This window comes from Oculina patagonica, chromosome 3 (assembly GCF_052425735.1).
Source record: "Oculina patagonica isolate OP01 chromosome 3, crgOcupat, whole genome shotgun sequence".
In the NCBI taxonomy this organism is placed as follows: domain Eukaryota; kingdom Metazoa; phylum Cnidaria; class Anthozoa; order Scleractinia; family Oculinidae; genus Oculina; species Oculina patagonica.
In genome coordinates, this window is record NC_135760.1 from 14,484,034 (window position 1) to 14,502,211 (window position 18,178).

General features: G+C 39.8%; 2 protein-coding genes and 1 non-coding gene across 3 annotated transcripts; 2 read left to right on the forward strand and 1 right to left on the reverse strand.

The window, feature by feature from the left end:
• Window positions 1-681: 681 nt before the first annotated feature.
• Window positions 682-763, forward strand: Trnal-uag (transfer RNA leucine (anticodon UAG)). Its single transcript has one exon. It is a non-coding gene; the product is annotated as a tRNA-Leu (tRNA).
• A 1,210-nt stretch (window positions 764-1,973) lies between these two features.
• Window positions 1,974-6,783, reverse strand: LOC144646828 (DNA-directed RNA polymerase III subunit RPC9-like). The gene is made up of 7 exons (XM_078506520.1): window positions 6,642-6,783; window positions 6,442-6,478; window positions 6,207-6,305; window positions 6,064-6,102; window positions 4,930-4,985; window positions 3,951-4,008; window positions 1,974-2,215 (listed from the first exon to the last, which is right to left on the reverse strand). Exons 1-7 carry the CDS (start codon window positions 6,647-6,649, stop codon window positions 2,075-2,077), a joined length of 438 nt encoding a protein of 145 aa, XP_078362646.1. The 5' UTR covers window positions 6,650-6,783; the 3' UTR covers window positions 1,974-2,074.
• Window positions 6,784-11,121: 4,338 nt separating this feature from the next.
• On the forward strand, window positions 11,122-17,052 carry LOC144646817 (penicillin V acylase-like). Its single transcript, XM_078506506.1, has 2 exons — window positions 11,122-11,318; window positions 15,532-17,052. Exon 2 carries the CDS (start codon window positions 15,554-15,556, stop codon window positions 16,673-16,675), a length of 1,122 nt encoding a protein of 373 aa, XP_078362632.1. The 5' UTR covers window positions 11,122-11,318; window positions 15,532-15,553; the 3' UTR covers window positions 16,676-17,052.
• The last annotated feature ends 1,126 nt before the right edge of the window (window positions 17,053-18,178 follow it).

The following is an 18,178-nucleotide window of genomic DNA, read 5'->3' on the forward strand; positions in this document are numbered from 1 at the left end:
TCCCCTCTCCTCTCCTTTTCACTTCACGCTATCCACCGGATAAATCGTTACGCTAATCAGTAACCACTGGATAGTGATTTATCCAGTGGATAGCGTTTTCCATCCTTCGAAAAAACCGGGGCCTGAGACATGATGAGAATTTTTCAGACAACACCCTGGTGTAACAGCTTTATTTTGGCTATTTTGACAAAAATCCTTTATTTTGTCGCTGTAACTGGATATTTTTTCATTGCATGGTCATGGTATGTCTTTTAATGCAAATCCTCCTAAATATTTCTAGGGCTGGCGTGATTTTGTTGCTTTTCGTTACGGTTTAGACTTTTTAAAAGTCGTTCGCTTCTCGCTTCTGGTTTGGTGGTAGTAGACGACCCCGCTCTCGCGCTTCGTGCTTGCTTTCGCACGGCCGCGCGCTCTGTGAGCTCGACTTGTAATAAAGCAACGAACGGAAGAAAATGCTGATTTATGATTACCATTAATTAAAATTCATATTCTTGTGTACATATAATTAGATGGTAATTTTAAAACATAATTTAATTACACTATCTAAATTATTTCCCTTACATTTTACACAAATTTTTACAAGTAAATTATGAAACTCGGATACCCAGTTACACGACAAAGCATTTATCTAAATTTAAACTATATTTAAATAATAAAACTTTGCTTTCCCTTTCCGTGGGAGGTAGCGTGGCCGAGTGGTCTAAGGCGCTGGTTTTAGGCACCAGTCATTTCGATGGCGTGGGTTCGAATCCCACCGCTGCCACATGACTTTTTTTTTTCTCTCTTTTTTTCCTTCCTTCTGCCGATTCCGATATTTTTCATGTTCTCTTTCTTTTTATAAAAGTTTTAACTAATTTTTAACGGAACAACAACTTTTCTGTTGTTTAAGTCAGGATTCTCGTAGTAATATAACGAAAGGTTTGTCATATTATTTGAGCATTTTCACGTTCTTTCAGCTATCAGCTCCTAAATATTCTTTTATTTTGCTTTTCAAAACCTGACAGTAGTGTCGCAAATAGAGCAATACCATTTCTCTACTAATTTCTAGCAGCCTATGCCTACAGATTTGAATTGTAGATCTTATGTATTCTTTTGGTAATAAAGCGTCTTGTTGTTCAACTTGTTGTTGTTATAGATGTGTGAATGTGTAAAAATCTCAGTTACCCTTCGAACATTAGAGGAGTCTCCACCTTTAAAACATTTCTTGTAATATTTGAGTATTTTAAATTCCTGGTCCCAGGATGTGGCTTGCCTGCGTAGCAGGCGCCGTAGTTTCGAGCGCACGTATGGGAAACACGAAAGGCGCGAGGGGTCCACGCGAGGAAAAAAAAATCGATTTTTCCTCGCGTGGCCTTTTCGCGATCGCGCACTCTTTTAAACGCGCTAAAAAACGTACACAGACGCCTGCTACGTAGTTAAACGCGCTAAAAATCGTACACAGACGCCTGCGGCCTGGAGGGGCACTAGTCAACTCGGCAAAAACTGTTAAAATACGGTAACTAAAATACCATCACGTGACTATTTTGCACAGCTTCTTTTAGAATCATTGCGTTTCCCAAAGAAGTCGATCATGAAAAAAAAATCGATGATTTGTAAGTGAGAATGAATATGGAACAATTGAAGTATGATGTTATATATGTTCGTGTATTTGCTAACCAAACTGTCACAGGCTACTTGTATTCTTCAGGTGTTCCTACGTCTGCGCAGACCTTGGACTATGCACGCTCTTGTGTTGTAGGACAGGTGACGAGAGCTAGCCCGAGGGCTGGTGTGTTCGCGATCGTGCGGGGAGGGGGGGAGGGGAGGGGGAGGGGGAGGGGGTGCGGATGGCGGAGGGGGGCGGGGGGGGGAGAAGGGGAGCGGTGGGGGGGGGGGGGGGGTGGGGGGACGAAAGGGCGGGGCGGGGGGTGGGTGGGGGGTGGGGGGGCCCACCAAACCACAAGGCACTGCACTAAAAAACAGACTTTGAGAAGTACAAAAGAAAAACATTTATTTAAATACAGTATTTGTTTTCAAAGAAATATAAATGTTAGGTATTCCATTAAATCAGAGAACTTTCTAGCACATTCTGTGTCTAAGAGGACATTTCGTCATCCTCATGTTTTTCTTCAGACACTGTCTCTTCATGAATGTCAGGAAGTTTTGTAGCAATCACATTCAAAAGTTCTTCAATCTCTTGGTCAGTTTTCAAACGCTCTTCACTGTCTTCAATGATCTATATGACAAAATAAAAAATATAAGGCAAATATACATTAGAGTACTTTAAAAGCAGAAAATAAAATAAAAAATAAATAAATAGGACATTGTGAGGCTTCTTTATTCCAATTGCTTAAATTGGAAATTCACTGCGACGATCAATTATCACTCTCATATACATCCGCAGTTCATATATGAATCATTTCATATACATTACATCAAAACTTAATTAATTTCCCTGTTTTAATGAACCAGACTTATAAAATCATTCATTGACAAACAACTTTTCACTTAACCCTTTAGATAACTTCCGTTCTTCAGAGCTATGCTCACCCAGACAATCACACCAGACAAGAAACTAAATCATCTTTGCATTCATTCGAGAAAATACAGTAAGCACCTGACAGAAACCACTACACTGAGAAACTTACCGACTCTACAAAATATAACCTAACAACTAAATGGTAAGGGACCAGAAGGTTACCGTATTTTTTCGATTAAGCGCCCAACCTCGAATAAGCGCCCACCATTAAGGTAGGAAAAGTTAATAAGCGCCCACCTCGAATAAGCGCCCACCATTAAGGTAGGAAAAGTTAATAAGCGCCCAGCCTCGAATAAGCACCCACCCTCACCCCAGAAAAAAAACTGAAGTCCATAAAAGGAGTATTGATTATTGAAATTGACTATGTACTACTAAGAAGACTTCCCCCATGACCGAGTTTTCTTGACCCGTACGATAAGCCGCACCCCCGATTTGGAAGCTCAAATTTTGGGAAAAAAATATACAGACAATAAAGTTTGAAGTTCAAGTGAAGTTCTATTGGTGAACTAACAAGGGCAAACAAGCACGGTTTCAAAACACTGACACAGGTTGTTGCAATGTTTAATATAAATTAAGTCTTTCGAAAGCAAAATTTCAATTGTTATACCTCCTTTTTAGTTTGATTTCATAATATCTTAAACTTGGATGCTCTCTTGATATCATTTTTTTGAGATCATCACTTCTAAACACTCCCGAAACATTTGTAATTCGTACAAATCGTACGCAAATGATGAATGCGTAGTAGCCAAGCTCTGAAATATAGAGAGGAGTCTGGGCATCAAAAACAAACATGGCGGCACTTTCTTCGGAAGAAAGCACGTTTTCAAGATTCTTGGAAACTGCTACCCGCAACACGATAAAAACTTCATGCAGAATAAGAGTTTGATAATCCAGCAGATGCATTTGCTGTGAAGGTCAATAAAAAAGCGAAGCGGTCGGCCATTTGCCTTGTGAGTACTTGCGTTTATCTTGGTGCCTTCTCGCACGTAGCGGAAAGACATGATTCGAAGTGACTGGCAGGCTTCACTGCAAACAGCTTTGCAGAGGAACTAAAGGCAGTGAACAACAACAAAGTTTTCAGGTTGTTATATGTTTATTCAGTGACGTCTTGAGAAGTTTTTATGAATATTAATTAGGCCTTTGCAAACTCCAACCAGAGATGTTTCCGTAGATAAGCCGCACCCCCGATTTTTGACTTGAATTTAGAGGAAAAAGGTGCGGCTTATACATGGATCTTTACGGTATTTATTGTTTTGTTACAAATATAAACTTAATATTTGCTGAAAATCGTAATAATTTAATAAGCGCCCAGCCTTGAATAAGCACCCACCTCGAATAAGCGCCCACTCTCAAGGTCCAAATATTTAATAAGCGCCCAGGGCGCTTAATCGAATAAATACGGTATATAAAGACTCAACTGAGCCAAACTTACAAGTTGAATTTCAACTGGTGTTGTTGGCCTCAGGTTCAAAAGTTGAAGCTTTTCTGCTCTGTTAAAAAAATATGAATAGTAATATCAAATTCATAGACCATAGAAATGACATCATAAAATTTTTCAATATTCAAGTGGCACCACAAGCAGATTCCAATCCTTTAAAAAAACAAAAGGGAGGCTTTGGGACAGGCAAAGCTGCGACCATGTGTGCCAAAGGAGCAATCCTCGGAATTAACACCCCTAAGCGAGACGATGAGCATCTCCATCTCTTTCATATGGGAGTCCACCCCCACCCCCCTGGGGAAGCGATCTCAGAAATTGGGAGATTTTCGGCTAAAATGGGAGGGTTGGAATCTCTGAAATTTTTTTTATATTTTATGGTGTCATTATTTTGTGTGGCATAAGAGTATACACCATGGAAAAACGTGTCAATTTACTTATTTTACAATGACAATAAAATTTTACAAGCAAGTTTAAGAGAATAGTAGTATGAAATTGGACATGCACATGGCAGCACAAAAGATCACTGTCTTGTTTTCTGCTCAAAATTATTCTGTTGGAATTTTTAACTGAAACGTCCTTTTGACATTCAAATATCTTCAGTTTTCATTTATCAAAAAGGCTGCAACAATTTCTAAACTTTTCCGAATGTTGCCCCTGTGTTGCATTGCAGGTTACATCATGTTAATGGTCCATACTTTAATGGACCACAGCTCTTGACCAATAACAGTGTGAGAATTCTGCCAGTTATTCAAAAAATACAAATAGGGGCGTCGAATGGTAAATACGAGACTTAGCAAAACGGCGCGACTAAAATCTTTTTTTGCGAGCCGGAGACCTTTAAATTTAACCTTGCAAAAGAAATCAAGACTCCTAGAAAGGCGTCAAAGAAAAATTCAAGAGGAAGAGACCCCTGAAATTTGGCTAAAAATGGATCATTATGCTATATAATCATTATCAAATGGTAGACGCAAACCTTGTCAAGTTAAATGGCTGCATAGCTTTCAGAAACTCTTCAATTATTTCTGGACTCTAATAAAGAACACCACAACAAAATACTTCAGACAAGGCAGGACAAAAAATTATGATAATAGGCCCTCAACAGAACTTTCATAACTTCCTTGATTGTTAAAATTCCTAGTCATTTACTTGATAGTCCAAGCAACAGATTTTTAACGACCCTGAACAGAACATCATATTTATGTTTTTTGTACTGCAACTCAGTGCTGTGGGAATCTTGCTGAAGGTAAATGGTTTGATCACAGGAGTATTCAGTAATATCATGATCATACGGGTGAGGTTAGTCCTGAAAATGATTTAGTGTTGTTTGCAAGTGTCACATTTTCAATAACCTGAGTGGTAGTCATCGCACTGTGACTATGAAGATGAGCTGACTCTGAAGATGACTTCTGCTAAGGTTGTTAAAATGTCAGTCACTAGCAATGTCTTTTTCAGGACTACCCTCATTCAGGGGAGCGTGGTACACTATGTATATATATTATAAAACTGTCAATCTTGAAAATTCTCAAAATTTAACTCCAAATAAGGGTAAAGGGTATAGGGGACCTTCTATGATCATGTTATTAGTATATCCACCCTGTTATTTTCTTTTGGCTCAGAGTTAAACTCAGTCAGTCATTTTTAAGAGCCCCTTTATACAGTCACCACATTAACACGGCAGTGATTCCAACCCTTTTTGAAGGAAAATAGGGAGTATTTTTAGCGCTGAAGGTGCAAGCCTCTAAAGGGGTCTGGGGGCATGTTCCACCAGAAAATCATAGTTTTGTAAATTTAGGTTCTCTCAAGTGCCGTTTCCGCCATTTTGACATCATGTCTGAGTTATTCGATGAGGTCTTTATTACTTTCACAGATATTTTTAGCATTTTTCTTTACTTTTGTTACACTCAGATCACCAAAAAGTACTAAAGATTAGCATCTTTTTCCTTGTTTTTAGAATTTTAAGATAAATCGGGAGAATATGATAAGAAACGAGAGCAGGAGGCAATGCATCAAAACGAAAGACTCCAGATCAAATCGGGAGGGTTGGAACCTCTGACATAATAAGATTTTATTTACTTTTGATCAGAATATTGATGTGTTTGGTACTAACCTGATTTTTGCAAGGAGTTTTCTCTAAATGCTTTCGAGCCTACGAAAGAAACACGATACCTTAGTCAGAACAAAAAAGTTCTGCATTTATCATTCAAAAGCCAAACTTGAAAAAAAACCTCCTCAAAATATTTTGGTACTGGCCTCATAACAAATTGTTGACAAGTTGACAAGGTGTTTTTGCCGCTTCTTAGATTTGTCTCCTTTGCTTTGGTTCTCTGTCTCTTGGAGCAGCTGATACACCTGCAAAATACACAAAACAATAACAATAATACGCAGATTATTAAAGGATGTTGTTGTTTTGGTTGATGTTAGGTATTCTAACACACTGAAATCTCTGGTGAACTGATGAATTTTAATTTAATAATGACAACTTTACCTCGTAATTGCTTAGCATAGCGGCCTTCTCATTAAGACTGCAAATTGAGATCAGAACATTTTGTATTAATTTTTATGTGTAAGCTTGCCATTATTATTGAGTTCCATGAAAAAAAGCTAAATTTGATAGCAATTTCAAGATTTCTAAAACTAAGCTTACAATAAAAGGTACGCTAAAAACAAACAAAGTTTTCTTCTTACACTTCCATTTTACGGCCGTGAGGTGCTATGTCATCAGTTTCATACTCGGTTCACTTGCAAAACATTCTGTATTTTATAAATTACGGAAGTTTCTCTGGAAAAATCACATAAATCCGCTCAAGGCCGCCATTTTGAACTGATGTATTGTGGGAAGCTCTCTCCAGGCCTCGCAGTGCGCGGACGTGCTCTGGGGGATCCCGGGTAGGTGACGAAATCCGCCCAGCCGTGGTCGAAAATTAGCTCGCATTTTATACATGCAATCAAGGCGTTATCATTCGTCTGCAACGCAGGCTAGTACACAGACAAAATGGCTTCATATATTTCTTGCTCTCGTTCCTTTCAGCGGTCTTTGTGGTTGAAGCAGTTGTCGAAGCGTGAGACTCGCTCAGGCCTACGCTTGATGCTTCACTTTCAATTTTAATTCTTCAATCATCGTTCGCACTGTCGTTCCACATCAAGCCGTAGGCAGCCATATCTTGTGTGTTTTGCATTTGGCGCACTTTCAGTTAAAACATGTGTCAACCCCGGGTAGGCGGGTTACCCTTCCCTGAAACGTTTACATGGCAAAATGCGCCCCGGCTGGATTGCTGGTCTTTGGAAGTTTTTCACACTCAATATCGGCCCAGCCCTTCTTCTCCCTTGCCGTTTGTTGTCCCGGTTTGATTCCTATTATAATTTTCCATTACCGTAAATGATCTAATAAACGCACACTCTCAAATAAACGCCTCGTATCTAATAATCTAATAAACGTCTCCCCTGAAGTGCAAAGTTTGTATTAGACGCCCCCTCTAATAAACGCCCCGTATCTAATAGACGCCCCTTTTCGCAGGATAATTGTTGAATGAACGGCATCTCTTAGCTTTGCATTAGCGCAGTTTAGATTAGTCTCCCACTCACCAACTCTATTTTGTATCTTACTCCGCTAGCAAACTACGCATCCTATTTGTTTTATTGACGTTGTTACAGTTAAAATGAAATAAACGCCTCTCTAATAAACGCTTCATATCTATTTAACGCCTCCTAGACGCCCCGGGAGTTTATTAGATCATTTACGCAGTGTTCTCCCCAGGATTTTTGGAAGGCCAGGGGGTACACTCTCTAAGCCTGCTCCCAGGATCTCTTCCCAACCCCCCCCCCCCCAACCCCCTGAGCGACAGATGAGGGAACGAGGAGAGACCCTGACAAATTATGAGGTTTATTCTGAATTTGACTTTTATGTGTAAGAATCTTTCTGTGGCCTGAATAGAAAATTAATAAAGATTTCCAAACTTACGACTTACTTGTACATTGGTTACATTTTAACTGCAACATTGTGGTGATTTGTTTTTTCATGTTCTAATTTGAAACAAGTTGAATCACGGAACATCAACCCAAACAGCACATCCTTGGCCTACTCTCTTGGGTCTGGTTATGTTTTCTACACAACTTGCATAACATACCACTGTCATTGCTAGTAGTCTTAAGCCATGGAATGTCCTTCAGCCAATGCAAGCTGGGTCAAAACCTGATTTTTGGTGTTTTGAATTAACAGATGTTGAGAGCTCCGACTTGGAACTTCGTACCCGACCGCATTACTTTCTATCTTCTGTCTCTTTTCCAGAGAAAAAAATGAACTTATCTTACTTTGGGAAGCCTTTTTTTTTCTTTTCTGGACCCGCTGCGTCTACTGGCTTGCCATTTTTGACACTCCTTTCACGAACGCGGGAATTTGGTTTAGTATTTCATGAATGACACCTTGAAGTGTCCTTGTGTTTTCGGGACAATTTTAAGATGGCCGCCGTTCAACGAAACGAATGCATCACAGGTTTGAACATATTCATTTAAGGATAAATCACTTTAATAATTATAACAATTGTGAGAAAACACAGTAAAATATACACCAGGCAATGTTTCATCAACTTTATTGAGTGATTTCTCCTTTAGTTCTGGATAGGAACACCCATTTCCAAATCTCAAAAAAGCTTGCATTTGGATAAATCTTAAGTTTTAAGCCAGGCGGCAACGATTTTTCACCGAATCAAGTCAGGCGGCCCGCCTGGCCTAAAATACCTGGGGAGAACACTGTTACGGTATGCGATTAACATTGTCAGCTACACAGTGCTTCATCATCATCGCCCGGACCATTTTTAAGGGCCCCTTACACAGTCACCACAAAATATGAGAGACTGCATGGAAAGGCGGGTTACCCCATCTAGGCGGGGACCACGTGACCCGAAATGAGTTGACCGCGACGAAAAAAGAGGCCTCGAATGGGGGCAAAATTCAAGACCCAAAAAATCCCGAGGGCTTCCAACATAACCCAAAAAAATCCCTAGATCAAAAATTAACTCCTCAAAAATCAACAGCAAAACACGTGTGTTTGTAATTTATTCACAGAAAAACGCAGCCAAAGCGCTACCACGAATGTTCAGATTGTTTTAAATACCCAAAAACATCCCTACTAAAATCAAAAAAATACTTGCCAAATTTTCCTACCCAAAAAAATCCCGGAATCGAAAATTTCGAACCCCAAAAAATCCTTCGATCATCCCCGTCACTTAAAATCCCGAGTACCCCCCCCCCCCCCCCCCGCTGAGCTTGGTGTTGCTGTGTCGGCATCTTTAATTTACTGAAAAGCTTGTTGTTTGTAACAGCCGTAGCCAACGTAGCTGGCGAGATTCGCGACCGGACCGAGTGCGAGTGCTTTGTTTAGGAAGGAAGGCAGAGACGAGCTTTGGAGGAGTCGAGACTCGCGGCCGCCCAGCACACGCATGCGGGCTTCGCTCGTGAATTTTCTCGCACGGCGCTAATCCTGCCAGCTACACGTTTTTAAAGATAGCACGCTTAGCTGTATCATTACATCGTCAACTTCAGCCGTTCAACTTTGCATAACTACGGGAACTTTCTTTTTAACTTCTTTGCCGTATAAAAAACAAACTAACATTATTTCCTTTTTTATTCTTGACGAAGAAATTTGTTGAGTTTGATTTATCCTTGACGAAGAAATTTGTTGAGTTTGATTTATCCTTGACGAAAAAATTTGTTGAGTTTGATTCAACACAACCAGAGAAATGGTTAAGCAATGTTATTTTGAACGCCGGCCACGCAGGCTACTGATCCCGTAGCTCTTGCATTTGAAGAAGTCGATGAATGAATTAACTAGTTGAACGAGTGCTCCCACAGTCCTGTAGTCGGCGAATAATAAACTCTTAGCTTTAACGAATAATAAACTCTTAGCTTTTTTGCGTGATCGCGCTTGTGCTTGCTCTTGTGCTTGCGTCGCCAGTGAAAACCAGGCTTTAAGAACGAGAAATACGGTATTTTACTTATCCTTCGTGCAACCCCGCTTTAGACTCATATAGTGTCTAATAGTATCTAACTGTGTAGTGATAATTTCACGGGTGTAAGTCTAAACAAAGTGGCCAAACGTGTACATCATATCGTGTGCAACAATAACATGCAATATGCTGCATGAAAATTTTGATTGGAAAATTTTTTTCTTGCCCTTTCTTTGCCGCCCGTTGTTTCTAATTACAGTGAAGGACAATAGAATTTTAGCACTGCCTCTTAAATTCGGTCTTAAATCACTTTAAAGGTCAACTGCACAGAAGTGGTGTCTAAACATTCTTTTGTTCTGTGATCACCAGATCAGGTATTAGTCTATATTAAAACCACTCTTAACAAAGTGGCCAAACGTGTACAACATATTGTAATATGTTGTACACGTTAGGTTGTTACTAGGTTGTTACTAGGTTGATTGTGTGCAACAATAGCATGCAATATGCTGCGTAAAAAGTTTGCGTGGGAAATTTTTTTCTTGGCCTTTCTTGCCCGCCCTTGTTTTAATTACAGTGAAGGACAATATAATTTAAGACTCTTTATCTGCAGAGAAGAGGTGTCGAAACCTTCTATTGTCTGCTGAATTACGCGGCAGGCATGCAAGAAGCTCGCTCTGTGATCACCGGATCAGGTTTAAGTCTAATTAGTAGAAACTCAGCTGTGTTCTATTGGAAATCCACGAATCTGATTGGTTCTCCCACTGTTTTCTATGGGGGTCGCCGATAGAAAACAGTCGCGCGCGCGTAGCTCTTTAAGCGGTAAATTTTCTTGATTTTTGTCTTCAAAGTGCACAATATTGTAGGTTTTGGACTGCAATCCTTTAGAGTTTCTACTAAAACAATTAGACTACTCGCCCTCGTTTTCTATGAGCGATAGTCAACTTGGCTGCGCCTCGTTGACTATTTGCTCATAGAAAACTCGGGCTCGTAGTCTAATTGTTAATTAAAAACCACTCTTAACAAAGTGGCCAAAGCTGTACAACATATCGTGCGCAACAGTATTGCATGCAATATGCTGCGTGAAAATTTTGCGTGGGAATTTTTTTCTTGGCCTTTCTTGCCCGCCCGTTGTTTCCAATTACAGTGAAGGACAATAGAATTTTAGCACTACCTCCTCTTAAATTACTTTAAAGGTCAACTGCACAGAAGTGGTGTCTAGTCTGTCTAAACATTCTATTGTTGCCTTAACTGAATTACGTGGCAAGCAGCACGTTCTGTGATCACCAGATCAGGTATAAATTCTAAAATAATCAGTTCAGGTCAAACAGTGTTCAGCGAGTCACTGTGCAGTGCAGGAGTCCATTCCTGGCAGTTTTAACTTTATAACGTCACCTACTATCAGATCAAGTCATCAAAAAAGGTATGTCTTAAAACAAACTGGCCGGTTACCTATACTAAACTGCTATGGAGGGTCGAAGTTTAAGCTTAAGTCAATGCAAGGACACGATTGCCCTGTTTTCACGCGTCACGGACTAATTTTTGCCCTTTTCACGTGTCACGCATAAACCCTTTGCTACCCTCCTAGCACTTGAGCAAGGACTCGATCCAACCTCAGGATTCGAGCTGGGGACTCAAGTCAGCACTTATATTAGTTTAACTGTTGGGAACTGTAAAAATCTTTGTTGCTATGATATAACTGTAGTTTTTACATTATATATTGTAAATTTATATAGTACTGCCCCAACTAACAAATAAAAGCTAGCCGCAAGCAAAACTGAGGTGAAAGCTAACCGCAAGTAAACTGAGGTGAAAGCTAACCGCAAATGAGCAAATTGAGGTGAAAGCTAACCGCAAGCAAACTGAGGTGAAAGTTAACCGCAAGCAAACCGGAGTGAAAGCTAACCGCAAGCAAACCAGAATAAAAGCTAACCTCAAGCAAAACCGGAGTAAAAAATTTAAGTCCCGAGCTCGAGTCCTGAGCTCGAGCGGTATTTAGGTATTCTTTAGTTTTATGAGACATCATTCAGATCGTTATAGTGTATCTCGGATATATCCGTTTAGAAGACTAAGTCTTGCAGGCTAAAAATTCGGTACTTGCTCGGTGATGAACGAGATATGTGCAAAGTCGAACAATAAATTGTAATCATTGAAATAAACTTTTCTTCGCTTTCCAATGTCGAAATACTCGGGGTCGAACCATTCTAGTCACACCCATTTTTTCTTGGCCTTTCTTGCCCGCCCGTTGTTTCTAATTACAGTGAACGATCAATAGAGTTTTGACACTGCCACTTAAATTACTTTAAAGGTCAACAACACAGCAGTTGTTTCAAGACATTCTATTGTTGGCTACTATTAAAGGGCCGAATCGCACTTGCGGATAAATTTTGTAACATAGGTAGATTTCATCATTAACGTGTCACTTGTTACAGAAAACAAGTGCGAATGCGTTTTTTGAGACCTAGAACTTGTCCAACATTTCAGGAAAACAAAGAAGCAGCTTTCTTATGATTGGTCCGCGTTGCACGCGCGATAGATTTTGTCAAACAATTGCAAAAACAAGTGCGAACGACTTGTTGGACAAGGGTAAATTTTGTCAAAACGGACAAATCATCAAAGGGGCCGTTGTCCTGCCTCAAGGCAGGACATTTCATGACAAGTCGCATTCCCATGCCCCTCGTAATGCCAGTTAACAATACGTTGTTGATTGGCTATTGTGTTTGGCCCAAATTGCACCGAAAAACAACACGCACTCAAAAATTGTTGGGATAGTATGCACCGTGATGTGGTTCTCACTATCATAATCCAGCCGCAAAATCTTTTCGAGAGAGGCAAAGAATATTTATAAGTGAAGTGTTTCAGCCAAATGTAATAATGAAAAAACAAAAAGTTATCTTGAGACGACTCATTATTCTACTGCATGAGAACACGCGTACTTTAAATGCGAATTGTTTTAGAATTTTTTTTTCGCGTTTTTCTGCATATTTGATTTTGCCCAAGACGGCCGTGCTGAGAAATGTACAGGGATGCCAGAAGCACGTGCAGAGCTATTGACAACGTGATAAATCACCAAGGGAAAAGCCCTGTGAACGAGGTTGAGCTATTGTACTAATAATTTCACCTTTTGTTCTCATCAAGATGTCTCTGACTTGTCGCGACAATTTTGTTTTTGTCAAAAATGTTACGACATTTAAAACTTGTCCGCTACTCTAACGTGCAAAGCAGCACGTTCTGTGATCACGTGCACCAGATCAGGTATAAATTCTAAATTAATCAGTTCCGGTCTAACAGTGTTGCTGTGTAAAGATATTAGATATGTGCAAATCCGGAAAATTTTGAATAACGAGACTCTGATTTTCAGCCTTGCAGTCGATCGATAATTCGTAAGCGTTCGAATAAACTTTTCATCGCTTTCCATTGTAGAAATATACGGGGGGGGGGGGGGGGGGTGAACCATTGTAGTCACACCCATTAAATTCGAGGGGGGGGGGGTCCTTAACGATCTTTGCTGATGTCATTGTTTACATTTTGCCCCATTAGCAAACGACTTTGGGTAGAAAAAGCATCCTGATGTATCCAAAATAACTCCAGAAGTTTGAAAAGCTTATGAAACTAAATACTCGGCGAAATTTTCAGCTCTTTGAAAAGCGCCACAATGAGCCCATAGATTCTTTGTAAAAGTTTAAGTTGAATACATCAGGCGCAAATTTATGACATTTATAGCGAACGTTAATTGTGTTATGCTCTGATCTTTCAATACAAAAAATGACATTTTCGTAGCTCGATCAGAAACTGAAGCGCTTATGCTAATGAGGCAAACATTGTTAACACAGACCTTTGCACCTTAAAAAGCTTTCATCATATCTCAGGCATTTATTAATACACTTGAACGCAGAGCGAGCAAGCGCGCGCTGTAAAATTTCAAACTGACTGTTTTGAAGTATTTTCAAACAATTTTTTAATTTCGATGCGTACAGTTTTGAATTTTGATGCGTACTATACGTGAGCGGAATTTAATTCAGCGCAGCGACATCCGGCAATTTCAATTTTAGAACCAAAAAGGCTGTTTCACTTTTAAGATAATTTTGTTATCGTATCCAGAAGAACACAACACTTTTTGAAGACAACTGAAGAAGAAAACCACACTTGGACTAGGCATTAAATGGCTTGATTGACTGGGATTTTAATTTTTATAGCTTTAAAGACATTCATAATTATAATACTCGTGGACGAAATGACATTTGTAGGCCCAAGTCATGTCGCTCCTGGGGCCAGAACCGTTTTATTAATCAAGCGCTCACGAATGGAACATTTTACCCGACAAAGCAAAAAGCGCATTTGACATTTTACTTTAAAGACTATTAGAAGTATTTGATAAGTTTTTTAATTTCTTTATTCATTTTTTAAAATTTAACTTTTTCATCTTCTATTTTAATATTCACTTTTTAACCATTTTTATCATTTCTATTTTTTTATGCAGGGCCCCACTGAAAACCACCTTTTTGTGACGTGGGCCCCTGCTAAAATATCTTTATTATTATTATTATTATTACTATCAGCATTCATTTTGAACTAAAATCTTGCATGTGCCTTCCATACCGTGTAGGCCCTGGATAATAATAATAAATAATAATAATAATAATAATAATAATAATAATAATAATAATAATAATAATAATAATAATAATAATAATAGTGATGTTTGTTCATCATATGCTGAAATTTCTCCAAAAACAGGGTTTTTTTAACTGTTGATCGATTTTCTTGGCTCTACGGTCCTAAATTTCTCTAAACTTTGCTAGAAATGCACTTTCTGACACTGCAGTAGGTTTTTGATGCAATTTCCATGTAAAAATGTACAACATTTTACTTGGCGCATGCGCATAAGCCAAAATTTAGACTTTTTTGCTGAACCGTTCCGATTTTTTTTCCTTGCTCCTTTCCTTTTCGTTTTTCTCTGCTTTCTTATTCTCTCTATCTTTTACTCTATGCAGTTCTTCTACTGGCCTGAAAAGTTTTGATCTTAATCAATAGAAAACCCTGGAAAGGAGACCATGATCAAGTACGGGTATATTGGCCTGTTTTAGCACCAATTTTACACCAAAAACTGATCACGTTTTTTTCGATTAGCTTTGTCAGAATGCAGTCAATAGTCAAGACGGACAGTCCTGTGGAAAGATCTATCCAATTCTACAAGTTGCACATCACAAAAATCTGCTGATGTGTAAATTGGTGACGTCATAAGTGGTTGAATGGCCTTTCCTCCAAATCCCGGAATAATCCGGACTTAGCATATTAAGGGTTAAAAGACCCACCCCCTCTGCGGTATTTTTTTACCATATGGTCACGTGACAAGGGTCAACCAAGGTCTCTCCCTCCTAGACAAGGGAGGAAAAGAAGAGAGGCCCTGGGTACGAGGTTGTCCTTATTCATGGCCACAGCTGCTGCTGCGGCCCATGATGTGAGTCCAGATCAGCTAGCTAGTTCTTTTCCCACACACTTCGCCTCGTTTCCATTGCTCGTCCTCTTTTCCTTTACCTGCTTGGTGCCCAGGTTAATGCCACATGTAGCTAAAAAAAATAATAATAAAGCGAATGACTAAATAAAAATCATTAAATTTGTTCTTTTTGTCTTAGATTGTCACTTGACTTGCCAAACATGAAGCTTCTTGTCGTTGTCCAGATACTGCTTCATCTCTTCCTGGCCACGAAAGCCTGCACGGAGATCCGAGTGACCGCCGAGGATAAAACGGTAGTCGTCGCCCGAAGCGAGGAATTTATGCTCGATCTGTTGTCTTACGCCATCGTAGAACCAAAAGGGCATTCCCATACTGCAGAGTTGCCAGAGAAATGTGCTAAAGATACACAACCAATGACGTGGAAAAACAAACAAATTATCTCATACCTTGACGCTTGGGACTTGCCTGTTGGTGGTGACGGTCAAAATGAAGCTGGACTCTCCGTGGGTGCTCTTATGTTTCCCGGCTTTGCCAAATATCAAGACGTCCCAGCAGAGAAATGTGGATCAAGCGTGTCCTCACTAGAGTTTCCATTATGGATTCTGGGGAACTTCAAGACTGTGCAAGAAGTGCGTGAAGCTCTGAAGAAGGACTCGTTCCCACTGGTATGGAATGGAAAGCTGAAAAAGGGAGATCTTGAGGCCGCCTTCGAACTACACTACTCCGTCATTGACAAAAATGGTGACGGCATCGTCATTGAGTTCACTGACCAGGGAAGAAAAGTACATAACAACACCATTGGTGTCTTCACCAACTCCCCGCCCTATGACTTCCACATGTTGAACCTTCGTAACTATGTTCAGCTCTCCAACTTTAACCACGATCCTTTGGTTTTGGGAAAAGATCAGTTCAACGCTACAGGCGAAGGAAGTGGACTCCTCGGGATACCTGGAGACCTGACACCTCCATCAAGACTGGTGCGTGCTGCTGCTATGCTGCACTTTTCTGATACAGCCAAGACCGCTGAACAGGCGGTTAATCTGGCGTTTCACATCATGAACACTGTTGACATTCCCCGTGGAGTGGCTTCCTCCCATGATCATGAAGGCATGGCTGACTACACCTCTTGGGTCGTGGCTAAGGACCTCACCAACAACGCACTGTACTTCCGCTCCTATGAAGACCTCACCATTCGTGTGATTCACCTGAACAAAGTGACGCCTGGCAAACTGCTTAAATTCAAAGTTGGATCGCCTATTGCGGGTGGATTTGTTGACGTCACACATGAGCTCAAACCTGCTAATGCACGCACCGAACTGTAAGGAACTCTTTTTAGTCTGGCACCGAATTAAAAGAACGTCAAAAGAACTAGAAATATGTTTAGCGTGTGAACTGAACCGTTTTCATTGTCTTAGCCAATTTTTGAGTTTTTGTGTGTGTATGCATGCTTATTGTGGGGAAATATGTTTTGATTTACATGGGTTAAAGTTAATATAATTGCGTTAAGTGCAATTTGCATGAAAGCTTTGATTAGTAAAGAATATATCGATTTGGTTTTGGTACTAATCAGTTTAGGATGCAAACCTCGTGTACTGAAAAAATATTGTAAACATGCTTAAGACATTAGTTGTTACACCACCTCTGTTCTTTCTTTAATAGCAGTCGTAGGGTGTTGGAATAAAACTTGATGTGTAGTGAATTTGTTCAGTTGTTCTGTTGATATCATGATTACAGCTTGGGTCAACAAAGGCCTGATATTGGAGCCCAGACTCGTTCCCAGTCCCTACTTATTGTTCCTAAAGGCGATAAAAGACTGGGGCGGAATGTGGCTAGGGTTGCAAGGCAGGCTGGGAAGGGCGAAGAAAAAGTAGAACCTGGTGACGTCAAGAGAAACAGTCTCGCTTCTGCCTCGTCCCCAGGCGTTGATCGCTTTCTTTGCCTTTGTTACACTTGGATCGCCAAAAAGCACTTCAGATTAGCATATTTTCCCTTGTTTTTAGAATTTCATGTTAAATCCGGGCCCCTCCCCTAGATCCGCTATTGTTCAAAAGATACATACGTTTTACTTATTAGCTATTATTAAATTTTCAGCCACGGATATTGTATTTCTAGCATTCTGATTGGTTCACTCAATCCCGGTTGTCAGCTCGTATACCTTAGTTTGACCTTATTTGGAAAATGATTGCGTTACTGTTGCCAAGCTAAAATTTTTCGCTGGGAAGCGAAATTTCCTTCGGACAAAATGGACGAAAAAAGTAGATTTTGCGAGCTTTCTACTGAAGAAATACAAGAAATGCTAGAAAATGCCATACCGACATCAACAAAGAAAGTTACACCCACATCCGGTCGTTTTTTAACATTTAAAATGAAATTTAATAAAATTCAGCTACGATATTTAAACGTTTAGAGTTCAGAAAAATTTAATAAAACAATTAATCCATTCGCCCTTGTTGGATACGAGTGGTTATAGCCAACTCGGCGCTTCGCGCCTCGTTGGCTATTTACCACCTCGTATCCAACGCGGGCTCCAACTCATAATGAAATGATGATGTACAGTAAAGTAAAAAAAGACACAAAAGTGTGTTAAAATGTTAAAAATTGTGGAACTCATTTTTTTCTTAAGGGCGAAGTATCACTCACGGGACCTTGTTTAATTTTAAAAAAAAAAGAAAATTTTCATTTTTAACCTAGTCCAGTTCTTTATAAATTACTCCCTACAGGGCCATAGAGGGTAAGGGGGGAAATGAATTTACAACTTGTAAAATTCCGGCGGCGAAAGTTTTCAAGTTCTCCCCAGAGTCTTGCATTTTTTGTTTTCACAATAC

Excerpts from the sequence above, each read along its gene's own strand:
- LOC144646817 (XM_078506506.1), top strand. The coding sequence starts at position 15,554 with ATGAAGCTTCTTGTCGTTGTCCAGATACTGCTTCATCTCTTCCTGGCC.
- LOC144646828 (XM_078506520.1), bottom strand. Across the intron at positions 6,103-6,206 it reads TGTCAACAATTTGTTATGAG|GCTCGAAAGCATTTAGAGAA; the intron begins GCCAGTACCAAA and ends TTTCTTTCGTAG. Across the intron at positions 4,986-6,063 it reads AAACTCCTTGCAAAAATCAG|AGTCCAGAAATAATTGAAGA; the intron begins GTTAGTACCAAA and ends GTTCTTTATTAG.